The 20,725-nt window shown below is 39.7% G+C and overlaps 1 protein-coding gene across 1 annotated transcript in view; it reads left to right on the forward strand.

Moving 5' to 3' along the window:
* Positions 1–14,784, forward strand: part of LOC115078073 (cytosolic phospholipase A2 gamma-like) — a 51,984-nt gene extending 37,200 nt beyond the window's left edge. The window contains exons 13-16 of the mRNA XM_029580694.1: positions 3,311–3,403; positions 5,838–5,986; positions 8,809–8,974; positions 14,441–14,784. Coding sequence (XP_029436554.1) covers positions 3,311–3,403; positions 5,838–5,986; positions 8,809–8,974; positions 14,441–14,592 — 560 coding nt within the window. The 3' untranslated portion in view covers positions 14,593–14,784. The remainder of the gene's footprint in view (positions 1–3,310; positions 3,404–5,837; positions 5,987–8,808; positions 8,975–14,440) is intronic.
* The last annotated feature ends 5,941 nt before the right edge of the window (positions 14,785–20,725 follow it).

Raw genomic sequence — 20,725 nt, forward strand, 5'->3', positions numbered from 1 at the left:
TGCTTAACTGGGTGAACTGGGAATGAACTGGGAAAATGGGCTCTAGCTTCGGCACGTGTATCTAATGAAATCCCCCTGACTTACGTGGTCCAGGTGACATTTACGTGCACATGCATGCATGCATATAAACTGGGGCGCACATGGTACGCACATCCAAGCTATTTTATAACATGTGCTCACATACATGTGCGCCCCCGCGTGGCACTTAATATTTACCTCTTAACACATACAGGAAAGCAGGCTCCATTAGTTCTGCATGGAACTTCTTGTTTCATTTTAAAGTGGTGCAGTTAGTGACTAAATCTACAGCGCATCCATAAAATCAGACGATGCTGGCATGTGCCTTTGACAGGAGATCTACCCTCGGCAATTCCATTACTTCTCATAAATACAAAAAAGGGCAACTTCCAAAGCCATTTATTACTAGTAGATTCTGCTACTGCTACACATTTCTGTAGCGTTGTATGCAGCCCTATACAAATGCACTTAAGAGAAAGTCATTGTTCCATGTTTCAAGAAAGCTTGTGCGTCCCTATGCATCACTCATAAATTGATTCAGTTTGCACCCCAAGATGCTGATGACTCCTCTCAGCAAGTCCATGAGTTATTTGCAAGTGTGGTATCACTTATGTTTTTACAGTTGCATGAGATGGTTCTGAACTCTCTACAGGATATGCTTTCAGTTTTTAATTTGCTATGGAATGATAAGTTTGGCTTCAAAATTTGTGGCGGTTAAAGCTTTGCCTCTAATTCAAGATTCTCACTCTCATTTTTAAGGCCCTTCATGATCTTGCTCCCCCATGTATTTAATCGGCACTAAGCTTTTGTTTCCTAATGCATTGCCTCCCTTCATCATCTAAACGTTTGCTAGAGGCCCTATCCCTCAGGTATGCTCACCCAGCAGAATCCAGATAATGGATTTTTACTGTAGCTGGTCCTGCATTATGGAATATTTTACTGGATAGGATCTAATAATGATTTCTTTCACCTTAGAAAGCTTCTCAAGGCTCATCTTTCGACTTCAGCTTTCCTTGTTTGATACCCATTTGCCTCTGATAACTCCATAGTCTGAGCTGTTTTTAAGAATGCTTTTTGACTTGTGGTGTTTATTTTTTTTTATCATATGTCTTGTGTCTGGTTTTATCTTATTTTGTCTGTTATTTTGGTTTCTTATGTATATTTTATTATGTATGCTTGCTATAATTTTTATGTATATATATAAATGTTATCTAGTGAGTGGTGGGAAATGGGATCAGTGGGTTAAATGTTTGGAATTGTTTGGTTTGCTAAGGAGGGGGAAAAAGGACTGGGAATGGCTAGCAGTAGAGAGAGGAAGTAAAGTGGAATGATTAGGAAGCAAAGCACAGAGAAGTGGCGTTGATCTTTGGCGACCTTAAATTAGAATTCTGGGCAGATATCACTATGAGGGAAATTTCTAGTGGTGTGCAAGTTTTGTTTGTTATTTGATTTTGTTAATGGTGGCTTTAGTTCCATTATATTAAAAAAAAAAAAAGTAGCAGTCACTCCCAACCTCCCTCCCACCAATACACATACACTGCATTTGAAGGATAACAAAAAAGTAACCAACTATATTCAAACATAATTGGTTTGGGTTTTGTTATTCAGCTATACGTAGCCGGATAACTTAACGCTGGTTATTATTCAGCAGGACATTTATCCCGCTGAATGTATCGGACACGCTATCTGGCTAACTCTAGCCAGACAACATGTCCACCAACCGGCCTACTGAATATGGACCCCAGGGAAGTTGCATGCAATGAAGGCAGTAAAATTGCCTCCTATATATAATTCTCTGCCCTCTTAGGGGCCAATTTTTATTCTCTGGCCATGCGTGGAAACTGTGAGCTATGTGCGTGGCCGGGCCAGGCGCGCACCACACGCATTTTCAATGCAGCCCGGCCACGCGCATATCTTGCGGTATGCGCGGAAGTGCCGGGTTTGGAAAAAAGGGACGGGCTGGAGGCGAGCCAGGGTGGGGTCTGGGCGAGGGCAGGGCGGAGGTTGGCTGGGACAGCGCCATTAGGTGCTGTCCTGGTGAAGGCACTTACCTCTGCTCCGGAGGAGCAGGTTACTATAAAACAAAACAAAAAAAAAATCAGGATAGTTAGGTACGAATTAGGGGTAGGGGAGGAGAAGAGAAAAGGGAGGAAAGTTAGGGGGAATGGAACTGGTAAGAGTCTACATGCATTGGCAGGCATTTTTTTTACAAAATCGTCCCCCTTGCGCGCCTGGGTCAGCAAATGCCTGCACAGGCACGTGCCGTGCCGATTTTATATTGGCGCACATGCGTCGGTATAAAATCAAACGCACAGGCATCCATGTGTGCCGGGAACTGTGCGCACATGGACGCCGCGCGTTTGTTTCAAAATCTACCGAGCTGGTTTTCAAACTGTGTGAATGTGTAAGTTACACCGAAACTTTTTTTTTTTTTTTTTACCTGTAGTTCTCAAGTTTCCCTTTGAAAATTGAGTTAGAAAATGCACCCACACAGGTTTGCATCTGCTCTTTCTGTGCTGGTTTTCTCAAATATAATTATCTACGCATACTTTAGAAACTTCAGAAGTATCAACATAAATGTATTTATTTTATTTTATTCATTTTAAAAGTAAATTATAACCGGCACATTACATTCTTGTTTAAGTTGGTTGAGATAAATCCTAATGCTGACCCAGGTCTGCCCCCCCAGGAATACCTCCTCGCTCTGTGGGGAAACTTATGGGATCTGTGCCCTGTTTGGCACCAGCTGAGAGTGTAAGAGACTGGGGACGGGCAAACAGGACAGGATTAGAGGAGCAGGAGAGACGTAGAGAAGAAGCTGGAATATAAAGAAAAAGTAATATACACACCCCTAATACTTTAAAAATCATAACAAAATCTTTTAATAGAATTTATAGTCCAAAGTGAATTGCCAAAACATAGAGAGGCTTCCTGCAGTAGTTATCAGCGCCACCTTGTTTTATTAGTCAGGTAAATATAGCACTTTACCAAGGTAAAAATAGCAAGGCTGGAAACTGCCTTTTTCTTGTCAGATAAACGAACTTATGGGCTTCCATAGCTTGCATAATTTTGGCTGGGTTAAAAGGAGTTATTTGGTCCACTTCATGTACTGTGTATATCTATATATATATGTATCCCTCATGCTTTGGAAAAAGAAAATCATGTTATTATTGTTGTTATTATTTTACATATCCTACATTATAATCATTTTTCCAAGGTTCAATGTCTTCCTTTACTTCATTTTTTTAGAAGTCTGAAATGGTAGAGTTTGTTTTTTAATCTCTCTTCACAGGTCTTGAGACATCTTTATATACGTTAGTGACTAAAACAGTGAAATGCTTGTGGGGCTGGATCTGGGGAACCTCGAATAACTTCCTCCTCAAGAGTAAGTCAATTCTGCTTCTACTGGCAAGTTTGTAGTTTTACATTCTTTTGTATAATATTTTTGCTGTTTTCAAATTCAACAAAATCAACAAACGTTCAATAGAACAGTGTCCAAGAAATCACAACTCCCTATACATATACATATGTAACCCTTGAAGTTCACATTTCTTTATGACTCCTTGTGTCTGAAACCTGCACTTTGATTCCCAGCCTAGTATCAGAAATGAATCCACACGCTCTTTAGTGAGTAACAGTTTTATCTTTACTGGGATGAATGACTGAAATAAATCTGTTCACTTCCTAAGCATCTGCATTTTTCATATCAACACATGTATATATTACAAGAGAAAACTCAACTTTGTCATAAACTCATGTTAAGTATTTCAACCAGAATCAGCATGTGATAATAGCACCCGACCTTAAGCAGTCTCTGAACGAGCAAAGTCCCAGATTGTACCCTACTGTGTGTCCATTTGAATTTAGAGCTGAAGATGGCGTCAGTACTGCTCTTTGCTTCAACTGTCAAATCCACAATACAGCAGCCTCTATCTGAAAGAAGAGCTTCAAATCCTGACAAGGCACAGTTCAATTACTCCCAAGTCATCCACAGCAGGGTTCCAGAAAAGAGAACCTTAATCAGCACAGATAATATTTATTAGTTCAGAGCAGGGCAGAAACTCTGTTCAGGCTGTAGCAGTGATCTGTTTGCACATGCTCAATACAATCCAATTTTTGAAACTCTTTAGGTAAAGTAAAAAAACAACTTCAATACATCTCAAAACAATGTTAACTAACATAAATACATACACATGAATACAATTATAGAGGGCTGCTCACCTTAATCAGCACAGATAATATTTATTAGTTCAGAGCAGGGCAGAAACTCTGTTCAGGCTGTAGCAGTGATCTGTTTGCACATGCTCAATACAATCCAATTTTGAATCTCCTTCCCCCCCCCCCAGCTCTTAAAGAGACAGCACTCTATTGTCAGTCTTTTACAGGGGCTGAAGATGAAAGAGGTGCTTGGTCGTTTCTGTCCTTCTAAACCTTTATTTAGACTCACCTGGGGGAAGCAGAGGAAGCTCATCCCTTGGCTGCTGACTGCTCTGTACTGCCTGTGCTGGCAGCCAGTATTGTCAATGCAGAGTGGGTGGCAGTCAAAGGATGGGTTTGCACCTTAATCAGGTTAGATGAGTGAGGCTTAGGAATGAATACTGGGGAAGAAGGACAAAGAGACCCACTTTTGCCCCATTGATTTTCTTAAGAAAATCAGAACTATACTTCCGTGCCTGTAATGGGGCAAAACCAGGTCCCAATCAGACAGTCTGCTTGACCTTGAATAAGTAAACAACCCAACACACACAAACATTGCATTAACGCTAGTCATCCCCATAATTATAACTGCTGAATTTTAGAGCCAGAGATAAGAAATATACTTCTATGGGAAACACTATACAAAATGTAGAGCATGCAGGTAATACATTTTTAATAATATTAATAATAATAATACACCTGTTGATATATTTAAGGGAAGGTTGGAAGGAGGAAAAACAACATAAGAATATAAAAAGTGTCAAGTTATGTTAGACCAATAGTCCATCGAGCGCAGCATTCTCTCTCCAATAGCGGCTAGTCTGAAATGCTTGGAAATAGTAAAATACCTGTCAGGTCCCAAATAAAAAAGCCCTATTTGCAGCTAAATAATCAAATAAATTCTTCTTTACTCAATCCTTTTTTCAGCTCAGCTAGTCTTGACCACATTCCCTGGCAGCAAAGTCCATATTTTAATTATGCATTGACTGAAAAAGTACTTTCTAGGATTATTTTTTAATCTGGTACTAGTTAATATCATGAAGTGTCCCCTTGGTTATATACTACTGGAAAAAGCAAATTATTCTTCCCTATCAACTTCCTCTACACCACTCATAATTTTGTAAACCTTTATCATGTCTCCTCTCAGTTGACTCTTCTCCAAACTAAAGAGCACTAATCTGTCAAACCTTTCTTCGTAAGAGAGTCTTTCCATTCCTTTAATCATTTTGTTGCCTTTCTGTGCACCTTTTCAGCACCTATAATTTAATCATGCAGGGGTACATATTCAGCTGGATACCCATATCTGGCTAACTTAACCGGGATAATAAGCGGTGCAGCCTTGCTGCCGAATATCCCCGAATAAGTCACAGTTAGCCAGATACATACAATCCGGTTAACTCAGCTCCTCCCTGGAATGCCCACATCACACCCCGGGACCTCCCCCCACTTAATCTGCTAAATTCTAGCCAGATAATTCACATTTTGTGGAAAATAATGCATGCGTTTTGACATTATCGTGAGCATTAGGGCCCTAACGCCAGTACTAATGCCATAACTCAATTTGATAATTGACCCTGTAAGACTGAAATTCCTACCAAATGATTTTTATTTATTTATTTTAGGTGCATCCATGCCCAGTGACATCACAGATACAGAACTCCGGTATTATATTGATGGAGGATATGCAAACAATTTACCATTTCCTTGCATTCTGAGAAAACAGCAAAATGTGCAAGTCATCATCGCTTTTGAATATTCAGATGCTTTTTGGGTAATGTGCACATTTTAGAATTCCTACTGTATGATATAAATAGTAAACCCTATCCAAAATAGACCTTGGCCAGCTTAAGTATTCAAGAACTGGTCAACTTTCTAAGCCAGTTCTTTCATTTTCATCCCTGAACTTTTGGTGGTCATTGATCTGCAGGCATAAGTTTTCAAAAGCAATTACTTGCATAGAACCTGATTGCATGCTCATAAATAGACTCTTATAAAATTGCCTGGTTTATGCATTTCAAGGTATGTGTGGAGGATATTCCATGTGTATTTTAATGCGCTTGACAAAGATGCATTCCCAAGGTCAGCTTTGGGGGTTGGAGAAATAATTAATGCATGTACTTTTGATTTTCAAAATTATGCACATAAATATACGTGTGCATCTTTATGCCTTCTCCCTAGCAGCTATAAATGTGTGCGCATTTACTGTACTAATGTAAGTTTGGTTCCCCAAATGTTTAAAGCAGCCTTATATGCATAAATCTACTTTGAAAATTCGGGCTGAAATTCATGACTACTTTGTACCCACAGACATCAGCCTTTTGGGGGTTCTATAAATGTAGTCCTATTAAGCACCCAATCAGTCCAAGTCCCCCACCATTTTTTGTCTCTAAAACATACTTTCCCTGTCATGTATGATTTCTTTTCTTTACATCTAGATTGCACACTCTCTGGGACAGATAAGTCCCTTATCAAGTCAACCTATATGGCAGATATGAATATGGCATTATACCAAAAAAAATCTACAGCAGATGTCATATCAAGTGCTCATATTGCGCTATTAGATATTATTTCTGTTGCACTATAGCTATAATCATTCACCTTGAAAAAATAATCCTTTAATATCAGAAACAATTTTTTCAATGATTTTTTTAAGTGGTGGCATGAAAATAATGTCTTGATGTATAAATTCCTTCAAAAACCTAAATAGCTTATCAAATGTTAAGAGAAACTAAATGGGGAAGAGTATGGTGGAGCAGCAACCCCCCCCCCCCCTCCCCCCCCCCCCACACACACACACACCCTTTCCGGTTCACCATTATTGAACCCTCTCATAGAAGACCTCCCTGATGTCTTCAAACAACGCAGAAAATAAAGCCGGACTGGAGCGCCACGGCATGCCAGGAAGTGCAAGGTAGAGAAGCCCCTCCCCTTGCTGGTTCACCAGCATTGCGCCCTCTCAAAGAAGCCCTTCCAATCTAATTCAGCAATAACAGAAAGACTTACTCTTTTACTGGAATATTCTCAAGGGTCAGACAAGTAATGGACCTTAAGGTTATTTTTATTTTTTTTTGCCTTAAGAATCTTAATTTTTGGCACAAAAAAAAATTCAGTTTTTCCAGAGGTAGCAAGAGAAATTCAACAATAAAGGAAGGTTTTCCTGCTTGAAAACAAACACGCAGCTGATTGAAAGTTACCCTCTCTGGGATGAAGTATATGCAGACTTCAGCTCAAATTTATAAGTGAACATATGTGCGTGAGAGTACTGTGAAGATTAGGGGGACCGTGTGTACCTCAGAGTGGCAATCACACACAAATTTACACCTGCAAGGGTGCAGAAGTAAATGTGTATCCATGTGTTTATGTGCATACTTTTGAAAATCAAAAGTACAGTCATAAATGATTTCCCCGCCCCAAATTTGCCCAGAACACACCTCTTTGCAGTACACATAAAATTGCACATGGAGTCTCTTTTTGCAGATTGTATGTACATAAATGCTTTTGAAAATTCACCTCATAAGTTACAAACTTTTAACTGTGAAATGTCATTTTTCTTAATTGAAATGCAGTGCAACCATCCTTTTTATTTATTTATTTTTTTTAAAAGTACTTATCGTCCTTCTGAGTGTATACACTTATATATGTTGAAAATGCCCTTGGCATCACCTGTTTGTTGGTTTTTAATTACACAGAATAATATGTGTGCATATATTGGGCACATAGTAGCAGTCACAAAAAAGATGAATTGAAATTAATGGCTTCTCTGTCATCTGTGAAGATGCAGACTTACAAAAACACATCCAGGTCTTTCTAAATTGTGTATGATTAGTGAGATAAGCAGCTGAAAGAATCTTTATATAAAGATGAAATTCTTCGAAAGGAACATTACTCCATTCAATAATTATATCAATGTTATTTTAAGTTTGAGAGATCTTTGAAGGATTAAATATTATGATTTTCTCTGTCCACTCCAACTTCTCTCCTCACCCCCTGTTCCCTTCAGGTCAGAGGAAAGGGAATAACAGGAGGGGAGGGGCTGGTTGCCCCACCACCCAGGTTGCATGTGAGGGGAAGGGCAGGATAAGGAAGCACAGAGAGAGAACGACAGAGAGAGAGAGAGAGAAAGCTGATATTGAAGGCAGGCACAATGTAGCTTTCTTCAGATGATTAAATTATGAGGTGGGGAACTTCAGATTTGTTGATTGTGCGGCATGATGGTAAATCATGTGGTTTCTCCCATAGCTGCAGAATCACTGGAGCCTGGAGGCACTGTCTATAGCCTATTCTGCTCTTGTAAGGTGCCCTGGGTAGAGTGCCATATAAACAAATGAAATATGTTGTTTATAATCGTGCTTTTTTTTTTTTTTTATAAAGGAGAATTGCCCCCTGCAAGTCTATACATGCAATCAGTCAAAATCTATATTGTCTCTTTTTGTCCCTTAAAATATGGAATCCTCATTATTCAATTTTAAAATGTTTATTTATTTATTTCACGTGAAATTCACAAGATCACAACGGTTTACAAACTAAAATTCATAAATGATAGCTGTGAAAGACTTGTTCCAACATCTGCTTCTCCCTGTTTCAATCCTTCAGGATATTACGCATGCTGCGGATTACTGCAAAGCAAACAACATACCCTTTCCCAAGATTGAGATAGATCCAAATGACAAGTCTAATCCCAAAGACTGTTACATCTTCGAAGGTGAAAACGTCCCAACTGTAATCCTCATTCCTCTCTTCAATAGGGTCACCAGTGAAGGTTTGTTCTCATTTATTCTCTGCACAATTGTGAACTTATGGAAAAATGTCCCCTTTCTCTTGTTATGAGCTTTCCCCACAAACTTTTCCTATTCATCCAAGCAAAGCGAGACAAAATAGAAAGCAGAGAATGGTCAACAATAATTTTGAGTGAATCAGTTTTAGTGAATTTTCTGCAAGCACATTTCCTGTTTCACCCGTCCTTTCAAAGAAAAATATTTCCAAAACTATTTGATGGAGCTTTGGATTTTACTAAGGGATCTACCCAATTGACTTGTGACCCTCTCGCAAAGAGGTTTACGCTACTAATGCAGAGCCAAAGTCCCGCTCTAGCGAATGAACTGCTACTAATCCCAGGTTATTTTTCATGGACGCAGTGAAATGGTAATTCATGGGAGATAAAGACCAAAATGGTCAATCCAGTCTGCCCAGCAAGTTCTTTTAGGGTAATAACTGCTTCCCCGTGCATGTTGTTCGGATCCTTTGTGGTTGTCCCGTGCCCTTTTGAGTTCCAGTACCATTCTCATCTTCAGCACCATTACCAGGAGGTCATTCCATGCATCCATCGCCCCTTTCCTTGAAAAAAATATTTCCTGACATTCTTCCTAAGTTTTTCCCCTTGGAGTTTCATATCATGAACCTTAGTTTTATAACTTCCTTTCCATAAGAAAAGATTTTTTTTTTTTTTTTTGTGCACCATTAATTCATTTTTTTTTTTAAATGTATATTCTGCCTTTCAGGCACTTCAAAGTGGGTTACATGCAGGAACTGTAGGTATTTTCCTTTTTCCAGAAGGCTCATGTTCTAAGGAAGTAATTTACTAAGTCACAATATTTTCTCATGGGAGGGGACGACCTAGCAGGGAGGGTGTGCCCATATTTTGCTCTCTGCCCCCCCCCCCCCCCTACAAATTATCATGGAGGTCGAGCCATGAGAATTTTTTATCTTGGGAGAAATGCACAATAAAAAAAAAAGAGCGTGGCTGGGGATGCTAAAACGTGTAATGATGGACTCCTGAGCACCAGGCCGCCATCATTTTAAAGAAATTTGCTTAACCCACGGAGGGTCTTTGGAGACTCCTGCCCCTCTCTGCCACTTTCTGAGGTGTCAGTAACCCCAAAATTGTTAAAAAAAAAAAAAAATAACAAAACTGTCCATTCAGCAATGGCCCTACACTTCCTCCCTAACCTAACCTAACCCCTCTTCTTTTCACAAAATAACCCCATGGCCCACCAACCCCTCCAAGTAATCTCTCCATTGCCAAAAATCAACATATCTGTGGTCTACTGGCTCCTTCCTCTGCTCCAACCCAAAAAGAGAAACCTGGTGATCTAGGATGGGCCTCCCAACCCCAACCACCCTAAACCTCAAAGTTATGAGACCTGTTGACACCATTTTGCAAAACGCCTTTAACCGGTCAATTTCCCATCACATACATGGAATGACTGATCATGTGATAGGGGGAAATGACCAATCATGTTAAAAGGAAAGGACCAGTTGTAAAATGGCATCAACTGGGCCCAGAGCTTGGGGGCACTCCAGACCTCTACTGAAATCCAACAAGGCAATTTTGAGATATGGGGGGGTGGGGGGAGGGTTCTTGGAGGGGTAGGGATCAAAGGCCTTGGACATGGGACCCACTCTAGACCACCAGAGTTTTCTCTTTTGGCTGGGGGGGAGGGGACACTAGATCCCAGGGATGTTAATTTTTTTGGCAAGGTGGAATAGGGGTTGGGGAATTGGTTGGGTCTGGGAGTGTTATTATATATATATATATATATATATATATATATATATATATATATGATATATTAGTCTATATCATATCTCTTCAGTCCATCCCATTCTCCAGGGTATACATATTTAGGTCCTTCAGTATCATCTCATGTCTTCTTGTGCAGATCCCACACCATTTTGATTGCCACTCTAAGACTGCTTTCATTCTGTCCATATCACTTATTATGTGGTTTCCAGAAATGAATACAGTAGTCTTGGTGAGTCCTCACCAATGTCCTATACAGTGTTATGCCTCTCTCTAAGCAGCCCACTCACAAACATGATCATTCCCTTGATCTAATCTTCAATTCATCTAACCTCAGTCTTTATCCCAATACAATAGAAGTGGACCCTTTCTCTTGGTCAGATCACTAACTGGTGTGAGCCACTATTCCTATCCCTATATAGCAGCACACTCAAAACCCCATCTAGGAACATTCTGTCTGTTACAATTGAAAGTATTAAACAACTTCTCAATATTCCTGAAACTATTTATTTATTTATTTATTTAAAATTCTTATATACCGACATTCCTGTAAAGAATACAGATCATACCGGTTTACAGTACAACAGAACCGTCGCGTGGGAGCGATACAATGAACATTTGTAAATTTGAATATTAGAGACACCAGTAACAAATAAAACCCTTATACATATGCATAATACAACCCTGGTACCAATTCAACAGAATAAATAGCATATAACAGAATTCAACAGAATTAACAATTATTAATTAAAACATATAACAATTCAACAGAATAAATAGCATCTAAATAACTAATAATGGATAATATATGAAATAGAGGTATATTGCAGTAGAAATGAGGAGATTGGGAGGCTGGGGCCTAGGGGGGCAGGAGAAATGGAAGGGAGAGAGCGAAAGCAAAGTAGAAGGAAGAAGGCTCCCGATAGTGCCAGGTGCCAGGGAAGGACTAGGTTGAGGATGCAGTGTGTCCCAAATCTACGAACACTAGTTCATTGTACGTGCAGGTGGTATCAGTGTGTGCTTGGGTCTCCTGGAAAAGCTTGACTAAAGAGCCAGGTTTTAAGTTTTTTCTTGAAAGTCTGCGGACATGGTTCCTGACGAAGATCCGGGGGCAGCGTATTCCATAGAGTGGGCCCTGCTGTTGACAACACACGCTTTCTTAGGGCGGTTTTTGCAGGGGGGGGGGGGGGTGGCATACAGTGAGCCTTTGTAAGCTCTTCTGACTGGTCTGTCTGAAGTGTGTGGACGAAATTGGCTGCTTAGCTTAAGTGGGGAGATGTTATAGATGTCCTTGTGGATCATCATGAGAACTTTAAAAGAGATCCTAAATTTAATAGGTAACCAGTGAAATGACTGAAGGATGGGAATGATGTGATCTCTTTTGTTTGAGTTGGTGAAAATCCTGGCGGCGACATTCTGGACCATCTGCAGTGGTCTGATAGAGATCGCAAGGAGACCAAGGAGGAGGGAGTTGCAATAGTCAATTTTTGAGAGGATGATGATTTGCAACACCAGGCGGAAATCTCGGAAGTGAAGGAGAGGTTTAAGATTTTTAAGAACTTGCAATTTGAAGAAGCATTCTTTAGTGGTATTATGAATGAAAGTTTTAAGATTAAATTGATTGTCCAGCAGAACCCCTAGATCTCTTACGGAGGGTGCGGGATTGATAGATGTTTTTGCGAATTGTGAAGAGCTTGGGGAGTTGAGGAGGATGTTGTTTCCGTCTGGCAATATGATAAGGATCTCCGTCTTGTTGGTATTGAGGATCAAGTTTAGACTGGTGAGAAGGCAGTTGATTGATTGCAGACAGCTATTCCAATGTGACCAGGTTTTTTGAAGAGAGTCTGTGATTGGGAGAAGAATCCCAATTTTACGCCTCCCTGTTTTATTGTAACTGTAACTATGTTATTTTTTAGCACCTATTATTTATTTATTTCGTTCACTGTTTCCGTTTATCACCCCACTGTTTATTGTAAACCGGCATGATGTGATACCCTCACGAATGCCGGTATAGAAAAACCTAAAATAAATAAATAAATAAAATAAATCTGGACATCATCAGTGTAGAGGTAAAATGTTAATTTTAAATTAGTGAGTAGCTCTAATACCTTCAGATCCACCAGAAGTCCTAGTTCAAAAAATGGAACAACAAATTTACTTCAGTAATGAACATCTTAGCTCTGCTAAAATCCAGGCTAATGAAAATGCTCTTTAATCCAGTCCCTCCTTTTGTAAATCTAGGTTAAATGTGGTAATGCTTTGCTGTGCAGCTAATGGCATCACACTGAAGCAAGTATGTGGTAGAAAGGAATATCTAATAACCAGGGCTGGCATAGTCATTAGGCAGGGCTAGGCAGTCACCTAGGGTGGCATCAGTGAGCAAGGTACTATTTTCAAAATGTGACAGAGATGAGAGAGAGAGAGAGAAAGAACTATAATAGGGTTAACATAACTCTATATATCGACCACTGTCAGAGAGGCTCATTCAACTCAGGGTGGGTTTGGGGGGGGGGGGGCCGGGGGCATTGTTACATTGGTCTGCCTAGGACGCTACAGACACTTGCACTGGCCCTGCTAATTACTAGACCTAGTTCTGAAGGTCTTTATTTTCATCTTTGTATGCATATATGGAGAGGTGTCAAAAAATAAGGTTAATTAAAGATACTGATATTTGCTTCTCTTAATTTATTTTTTCATAAATAATGTCCTTTTGGACATCCAGCTCAGTCAGAACTGGTCTTTTTTGAGGATTTTTACTCTTTTATAAAATCCTCACTTAGCCTCACCATTCCATGATGACTTTTGGCCAGTAATCACAGACCGTGTCTCCCTCCAGAGCCTGGCATGCATGCATCCAGAAATTTGGCCTGTAGGTGCACGCACTGAGCAATATCAAAGATTTCTGCCCTGCCAGGGGCTCTTAACACTGGCTCTGCAGCATCACAAATTCAGCCCTTGGAGCAGATGTTGTGCCTGAGATTAGAAAACGAGTATTTGCACTGCTGAGCTGCCATGGCCAGCATAATGCAGTACCACTGATAGATTTGAAAATTAGGACCTATGGAATGCTGTTAACTTTAGAAAAAAAAACTGAATGTCAATCTAACATATTGATGAAAAATCTGACATACTTTGCAGGACCTCTATTTTGCACAATAGTGCTTTATAGTTAGGTAAGAAGGATAGGTCTATGGCACTCCTGATTTATCATGTCCTACAAGGAAATTAATTTCCTGAAGTAATGCTGACATCTGCAGACTGTGATAACTTTTATTGAATCAATCTAAAATATACCCAATGATGCAGATGAGCTTTTGATAACAAAGGCACACATCCTCCTTTTTATTTCAATTATATTTGCAAATTTATCAGGTGTCCGATCCCTATGTATAGCTGCATTCCTATATTAGATATATCAAAACCTATAAATATTGACAACATTAGACACCTAGCTGCTTATCTTTGATATTTTGCACCATGTTAGGCTCTGCCAGCTTAATTTCCCCACAATTGAGATTTTTCCAAGGTATGTCTTTTGTAAAGAGGCAATATGTCTGAATCAGATTTGCCTGTTTTTACACCTTTCTGCAATCTTCTCCTCCGTGGTCAGAAGATACTTTTCTACAAAATGAATGTTTCTGGAATCTAAACACTGCTGATTCTCATACTCCTGTTGCTTGTACTTGTTTGTTTCCATCTGATTAGGTAAAATGCAACAACGGACAAGCCAGTTTAACGTCTTCCACCTGCAGTACAACAAGGAGGAAATCGATACCTTGATAGAAATATCCAGGAAGAACGTAAGCAACAACATCCAGAAAATCAAGAACGCAATTCAGAAGAAGTTTGCTAATTAGGTTGGATCTCTCCAAATTATTCTCCATTTGGCGATTTCCAGAGCTATGGAAAAAATAAAAAAAACCTTCTCCATAATCATATGCTTTTGTAATCAATTCTTTCATGTCTTCTTGGCATGCATGTTGAGAAACAGTAACTCTTCCAGTTTTCAAATGATGTTCCAGAGTCTGTAAAGTAAAAATGTTCCTCCTTATTAACTGGGTCATTTATCAAATTGTGTTAGGGCGTTATCGCGTGCATTGGGGCCCTCTCTACCTAGCTTGATACCCTCGCAATATTTGCACTTCGCAGCTTGCGAAGTGCAAATATTGTGAGTGCGATAAATTTAACACGCTTTGTCATAAAATACCTATGTGGGCGGTATATTATTGTGCGTTGCGATATTTCTGAAATTACCAGAACCACGCCCACTTTTTTATCACGGGCATTGTTTCCTGCAAATTTTATAGCAAAATGATAAATCTAGGCCTACATTTTTAAAATTATGATTTTCTAGACTGAAGTCTGTTACTGCATGTTCCCCTAGATTCTCTTGCATACATTCTGGGAAATATGAATTAGGGATGAAGAAATCTCAGTAAACAAATTTTTGAGCCACTCCTTTAAAAAAACAAAACACTTTTAAAATGAAAGACTCAGTGGTGGCAAATTCTGACATGGACACACATATTAGGCATGATTGGTGGAGCTGCTTGACATTTCTGTATATTTGGAGCAGATTTCCTAAAATCTATAGGGAAAATTCAAACTTTGAAAGACTATTTGTGGATTTTGTCAATGTCCTACCAGGCTGAAATTCTGTCATATCACTCCTAAATTCCAAGATAAGAGCCTAGAATGTCAGACATAGCTTGTTTTACATATAAACTCTATTGCTTGCTTCTTGGAAAGTCTTCTCTTGTATTGCAAAAGTCTGACACAATACATTTTTTTTTCCTGTTCACTTAGTTCAATAATTCCTAATAATAAAAAAAAAGACTCTCTAGGAAATGCAAACTAATCTTTTATAGCCATAAAATATCGAAAGCTTCTTTAAGAAAAATCCCCACAGTATTTTTGATATCTACTTTCATTGTTTTTAATGTTGAATAGACCATCTGGTATTTCTGCCGCCTCAAAGTTGCACTTTACACTCATTCCTCAAACTGTTTTGGTCTTTTTAGCTTATGTATTGTGTCCAGCACTCTCTTCTTAGTTTTTGGGACTTATCATACCATGGAGCAGAGAATCAGATGGCAGATAATGATGCTAAGGCAACCAGCCTTTCCACTTTCATTTCTGGTGCAGTGCCATAGACCTCAGTTGACCACTGACTTTCTCCTTCACTTCATACATGTACACATAGTTACATGACCCACATGTATACATATACCTAGGAAAAATGCTGCACATGTGTGGATATATAGATACATATACACATATATAAAAATATATAGTGGTATTTGATTATTATTGCAAATTCCTTTGTAATTTTACAGACAGTGGCATATATTGATGGCTGCGAATATTTACTAATATTTGACTATTTTAACTACATATTTGCAAATAGATGGGCAGTTACGTAATATACTGTACATCAATATATAATTAAATATGTTACAATAAAACCTCAAAGTTTAGCAGCAACCTGTTAACTTCATGCATTGACAAGAAGCTAGCATTTGGGCAATGAGCTGATGATGGGTATCCTAAGGCTGGCAGGAAACCCAGAGGAATTTCAGTCACTTCTTTTCCCTTGGTAAATTAAAAAAAAAAAAATCCTTCCTGACTTAAAAGGCTAAAAAGGGAACAAATCCCTGGATCGCGAACTTGTTCACATATGAAATATTTGGCTACATTAAGCTGAATAACTCAGCACCTCCCTGGAATGCCCCTTAAACAGGTAATCTTTTTTTATATGGCTAAACTATAGTTGGATAAGCAGTTATCCAGCAGTGGCTGAATATACCAGATTTGCCATTTAGACATATAATTTGCGAGTTATCCATCAAAATGGCTTTTGAATTTCAACCTATGCATGATGTATAGAACATTTTGATATGACAAGGCATGGGACATTAATACATATACATAGATATATTCATCATTTTCATCAGTGGACACCTAATCTATATGGCAAAACTAGACAAAGGAATAGGTGTCCTAAATCTAAGTGCTATGCCTGTGCACCAAGTCAGTGATCCTCATAATCTCCTGCTTGAGCTCTGAATCTTTGAACCTCCTCCAGAGCTACAATTGCCTCCCTTCTGAACACCAAAGCTCTCCCTTCCTCTGAACCTGATAAAATGAAGTCCCACTATTGTCTACCTCCCACACATAGAGCTTCCAGTATCATAAACCGAGATTCCAGAGGGGTGTGGGGGAGGTATTGACCATGTCTCTTTGTGTGGGAGGGGTGAGAGGGAGGGAGAGAGGGGGGTGGAGGGGGGGCATGCATTGCCAGAGAGACTTCATTGCATCATGGCTTTGAAAAGGGCTCTTCACATGACTCAGCTGGCTATTGTTGATTTTAGTACTAGCTTGCTAAGCTTAGACACAAATTTTCAGATAGGACTAAGCTTACTAAATCAAGGCGGTCATATTTTTGTTCATCTACATCAAGAAAAAAAATGTTGCTGAAAACCTAGATACCATTGTTTTCCTAAGAATTCTCCTTCTTCTATGCAGCCAAACCATTGCCACCTAAATAGGGCATTCTGCCTTGGTTGAAAAATGGCCCCATAGTAAATAGCCTATGGTCTTCTCGTTCTGTGTACATGGCCATGAAATGCAGACTCTACCATGAACTTTGACATGAAAATACATTTGTAAGAAGATGATTTGCAAAAAAGCAGTGAGTTCCATGTTTGAATATATTTTAATGAATTTGGATCCTGCAACTGCAATTTATTTTGTAGTATTCCCTCTCATAGATGTAAGCCTTTGGGCTGTGGCATGGTTGACGCAGCCTAGCAGATGAACCTGCTAGGCCCGTGCCAGCAGCTGGTGGACTCACTCTACTGGAAATGGAGATGGAGCTTCATCTATACCAGACATGTTCCCCGCAGACTGAGGTTACAGGGGCTAGCAGGGTTTAGTCAAAAGTCCCATCCCAGGACTCTCGAAGTGGCAGGGAGCCACGGCAGAAGCACTCCACCCTCGCTGACACCCCACTGCGCTGCCAACGCTGCTGCTCCTTCCCGGCTGGCACACGGCCATGCTTTGCCCGGGCCTGGCTGTGTTCTCGCGTGCCCTAGGTGCACGAGCGCGTCACCTGACCTGATTTAAAAGGCCATCCACAGGAGGTGCTGTGGCTCCTCCCTCCTGACCCTAGCCTATATAAGGCAAGGCTTTCTCCTCAGTCCTTGCTGATGAACTCAAGTTGCGGACAATGGACAGGACTGGCAATAAGCAACATTAACCAGCTCCAATAAGGGTCAGGGCAGGAGGCAATCCAGAAGAATAGTCAGAACCTGTAGCAGAGGTCAGAACCAGGAATCAGACCAGACAGACAAGACAAAACAAGACACGGAGGACCAAGACAAGAAAGGAACCAGCAGAACAAGGCAAGGCATGGGAAGGCTCGGGAAGTCAAGGAAGGAACCAGTAGAGCTAGGCAGGACAAGGGGAGCAGAGGACGGCAAGGATACAACGAGGAAGGCAGGTAAGGAAACAATGCAAGCAAACAAGGAAGCAAGGCAAGGCAGTTGATGAGAGGAACAAACACTGCAAGGTTGCAGGAAGACACGTTGCTGAGGCACCGGTGAACCAGGATGGTTGAATGTTAATTTCTCTAGCCTCCTGTGATGTCATCTCTCTGTACTGAGCAGGATTTCTAACTGCGGGGCCATCAAAGGAGTTGAGTGCATGCGGAAGCGGTGGCAGCCATGCCGCAAAGAGAGGATCATAGTGTCAGGGAGGGCTTGTGACATCTCTCTGTAAATTTGTCTGACCAATGTTACAATCCCATAGAGCAGGAGGATGGGCCATATGGTCTCTTCAAACCTCTTGCTTCAATGACAGTGGTTTCGATTCTTTTCCACACTGTGAATCAAATCTCACTAATATTTTCCTGCAATCTTAAAACAAACATATTAATCCCATAGAATTCCATATTTTTTGCAAATAATCTGAGGTACAAATTTCACCCTGAGAGCCTTAAAGAATCACATGACTCCTGACTCCCAGGTTAAATATCACTGCTTCAGAAATAATTTCCCCTTGGGAGTTGATCCAAATTACTACATTAATTATGATTGCTTTACTTGATTCCTTGGGGACAAATTAAATTCTTGTCTTTACATCTTGGAATCTTATCCTTTATCAGCATCAGTGTTTTGTTGTTTGCATACTTTCATTCCAATAAATATTTTCATCCCACCAAGTAGCTAATATTTATTGGAGCATCTTGGGATGGCCATCTTATTTGCTTTCCCCTATTGTGCCACATTACCTTAAATTGGCTAAATAGGATGAGAAAAATGAGAATTTATTTTTCTAATCATCAATGACATTTGGTAAGTGCTGCAAAGGTTCTTAAGCTGACATGCTTTCCAACATTAGGAAGACAGACAGAAAAGTAGTTTGCAAATATTGGGCATTTGTGGAGCAATTTTCATCAAGATGATTAGTGGTGGCAAAGCTGTAGGTGGATTTTCAATTGGAAACTACACTCACTTGTTATGCACATTGGTTGCACACATTCATCCTCACAAATTTAGAATTTAAGAACGTGACCGTGCTGGAAGACGAGGAAGGAGGAAGACTGTAATATTTTTGAAAATTCACATTATTAAAAGGATGCTATTGCATTTTGGGTAAAGGAGATAGGAATCTGAAAGTGGGTGACATGTTTTTTTATGGAGTCCAGCACCACAGCAGGGTATACAATATTCTTTCAGTGTTTCCTGTAAAATGTGCCAGGGATTATTGACTCTTTTCCACCAACCAGGAATGTTTAAGCAGTTTCATGAAGAATACAAGGCTCTGTAATCTGTGAAAGCTACTGGCCCTGCATGGTTTAAACCATGAAATAGCTGGAGTATAGGTGACCTGTCATGCACCTCACAATGAACATTGGTTATTTTGCAGTCTTGCAAATTTTCTTAGGTATACCATATGTTTTGTTGATCTGTAATTACTTTCTTTTAATAAAGCTGGAGGCTGGGACTTATGGGTTTGACTATGGCTTAACTGACTATATCAACTCTATTCATTAGCTCTACCTAGGGCAGAGTTCTAGTATCTTTCTTGTAGTCACTCTGATCCCACAGTCAACCAAAATGTTTTATATTAACAACATAAAAACATAAGATCTTCTATTCTGAGTCATATCAAAGGTCCATTGATCCCAGCATGCTGTCTCTGACATTGACCGGTGTGGGTCATTAGGATATATCCAGTAAATCCCAAAGAGTGGATCCAATTCCTTATAGCTCACTCTCAGGGATAAGTGATGGCTTTCCCCTAATAATGGCTAATAATTGCTTATAGACTTTTTCTCCAGGAACTTGTCCAAACCCCTTTTAAACTTAGCTATGCTAGTTGCCTTGATCGCATGATCCAACAACAAATTCCAGATATTTATTGATATGGATGCTTTGTCTATATGATGTTCCTATTGTAAATCATTGATAACAAATTTGGGAAATGTGATTCATAAATAGAAATAAAGTAATTAAATACAAAAATGTTATTGTCTTATCATAGGAAGAGCTTTGAAGACCATACAGATTACTTTTGGTAGACTTGAAATTTGGCTTTCTTTCTTGTCTTCTGACTGAGCTATGAAGTTATGCAGTGAACTGTGGCATCTTCCATTCTGTAACACATTGGTCATACTGGGATAAATTGTCAACAGCCCCATTTGCATCCCCCAAAATGTGTGTTCATGTCCTTTAGCCACATCACAACCAATTTTCTAATTGAATTTAGGGAGGAAACTTGTGTTTGAAAATCATCTTGGTTTGCGCTTGCTTAGAAGAATGGATGGAACCTTACTGGCAGGCGTCCTATTGAGAAAGTAGCCCCTTGTTCCTGAAGAGAGGATCTACAAGGACTCAAAATGCTTTCAGGAAAATTCTCATGTTGGTTCTAAAAAAACGTATCAAAATCCACAAATATCCCAGCTAGCTCTTTTTGAGGATTAACTTA

The sequence above is a fragment of the Rhinatrema bivittatum genome, chromosome 16, assembly GCF_901001135.1.
Source record: "Rhinatrema bivittatum chromosome 16, aRhiBiv1.1, whole genome shotgun sequence".
Lineage (NCBI taxonomy): Eukaryota > Metazoa > Chordata > Amphibia > Gymnophiona > Rhinatrematidae > Rhinatrema > Rhinatrema bivittatum.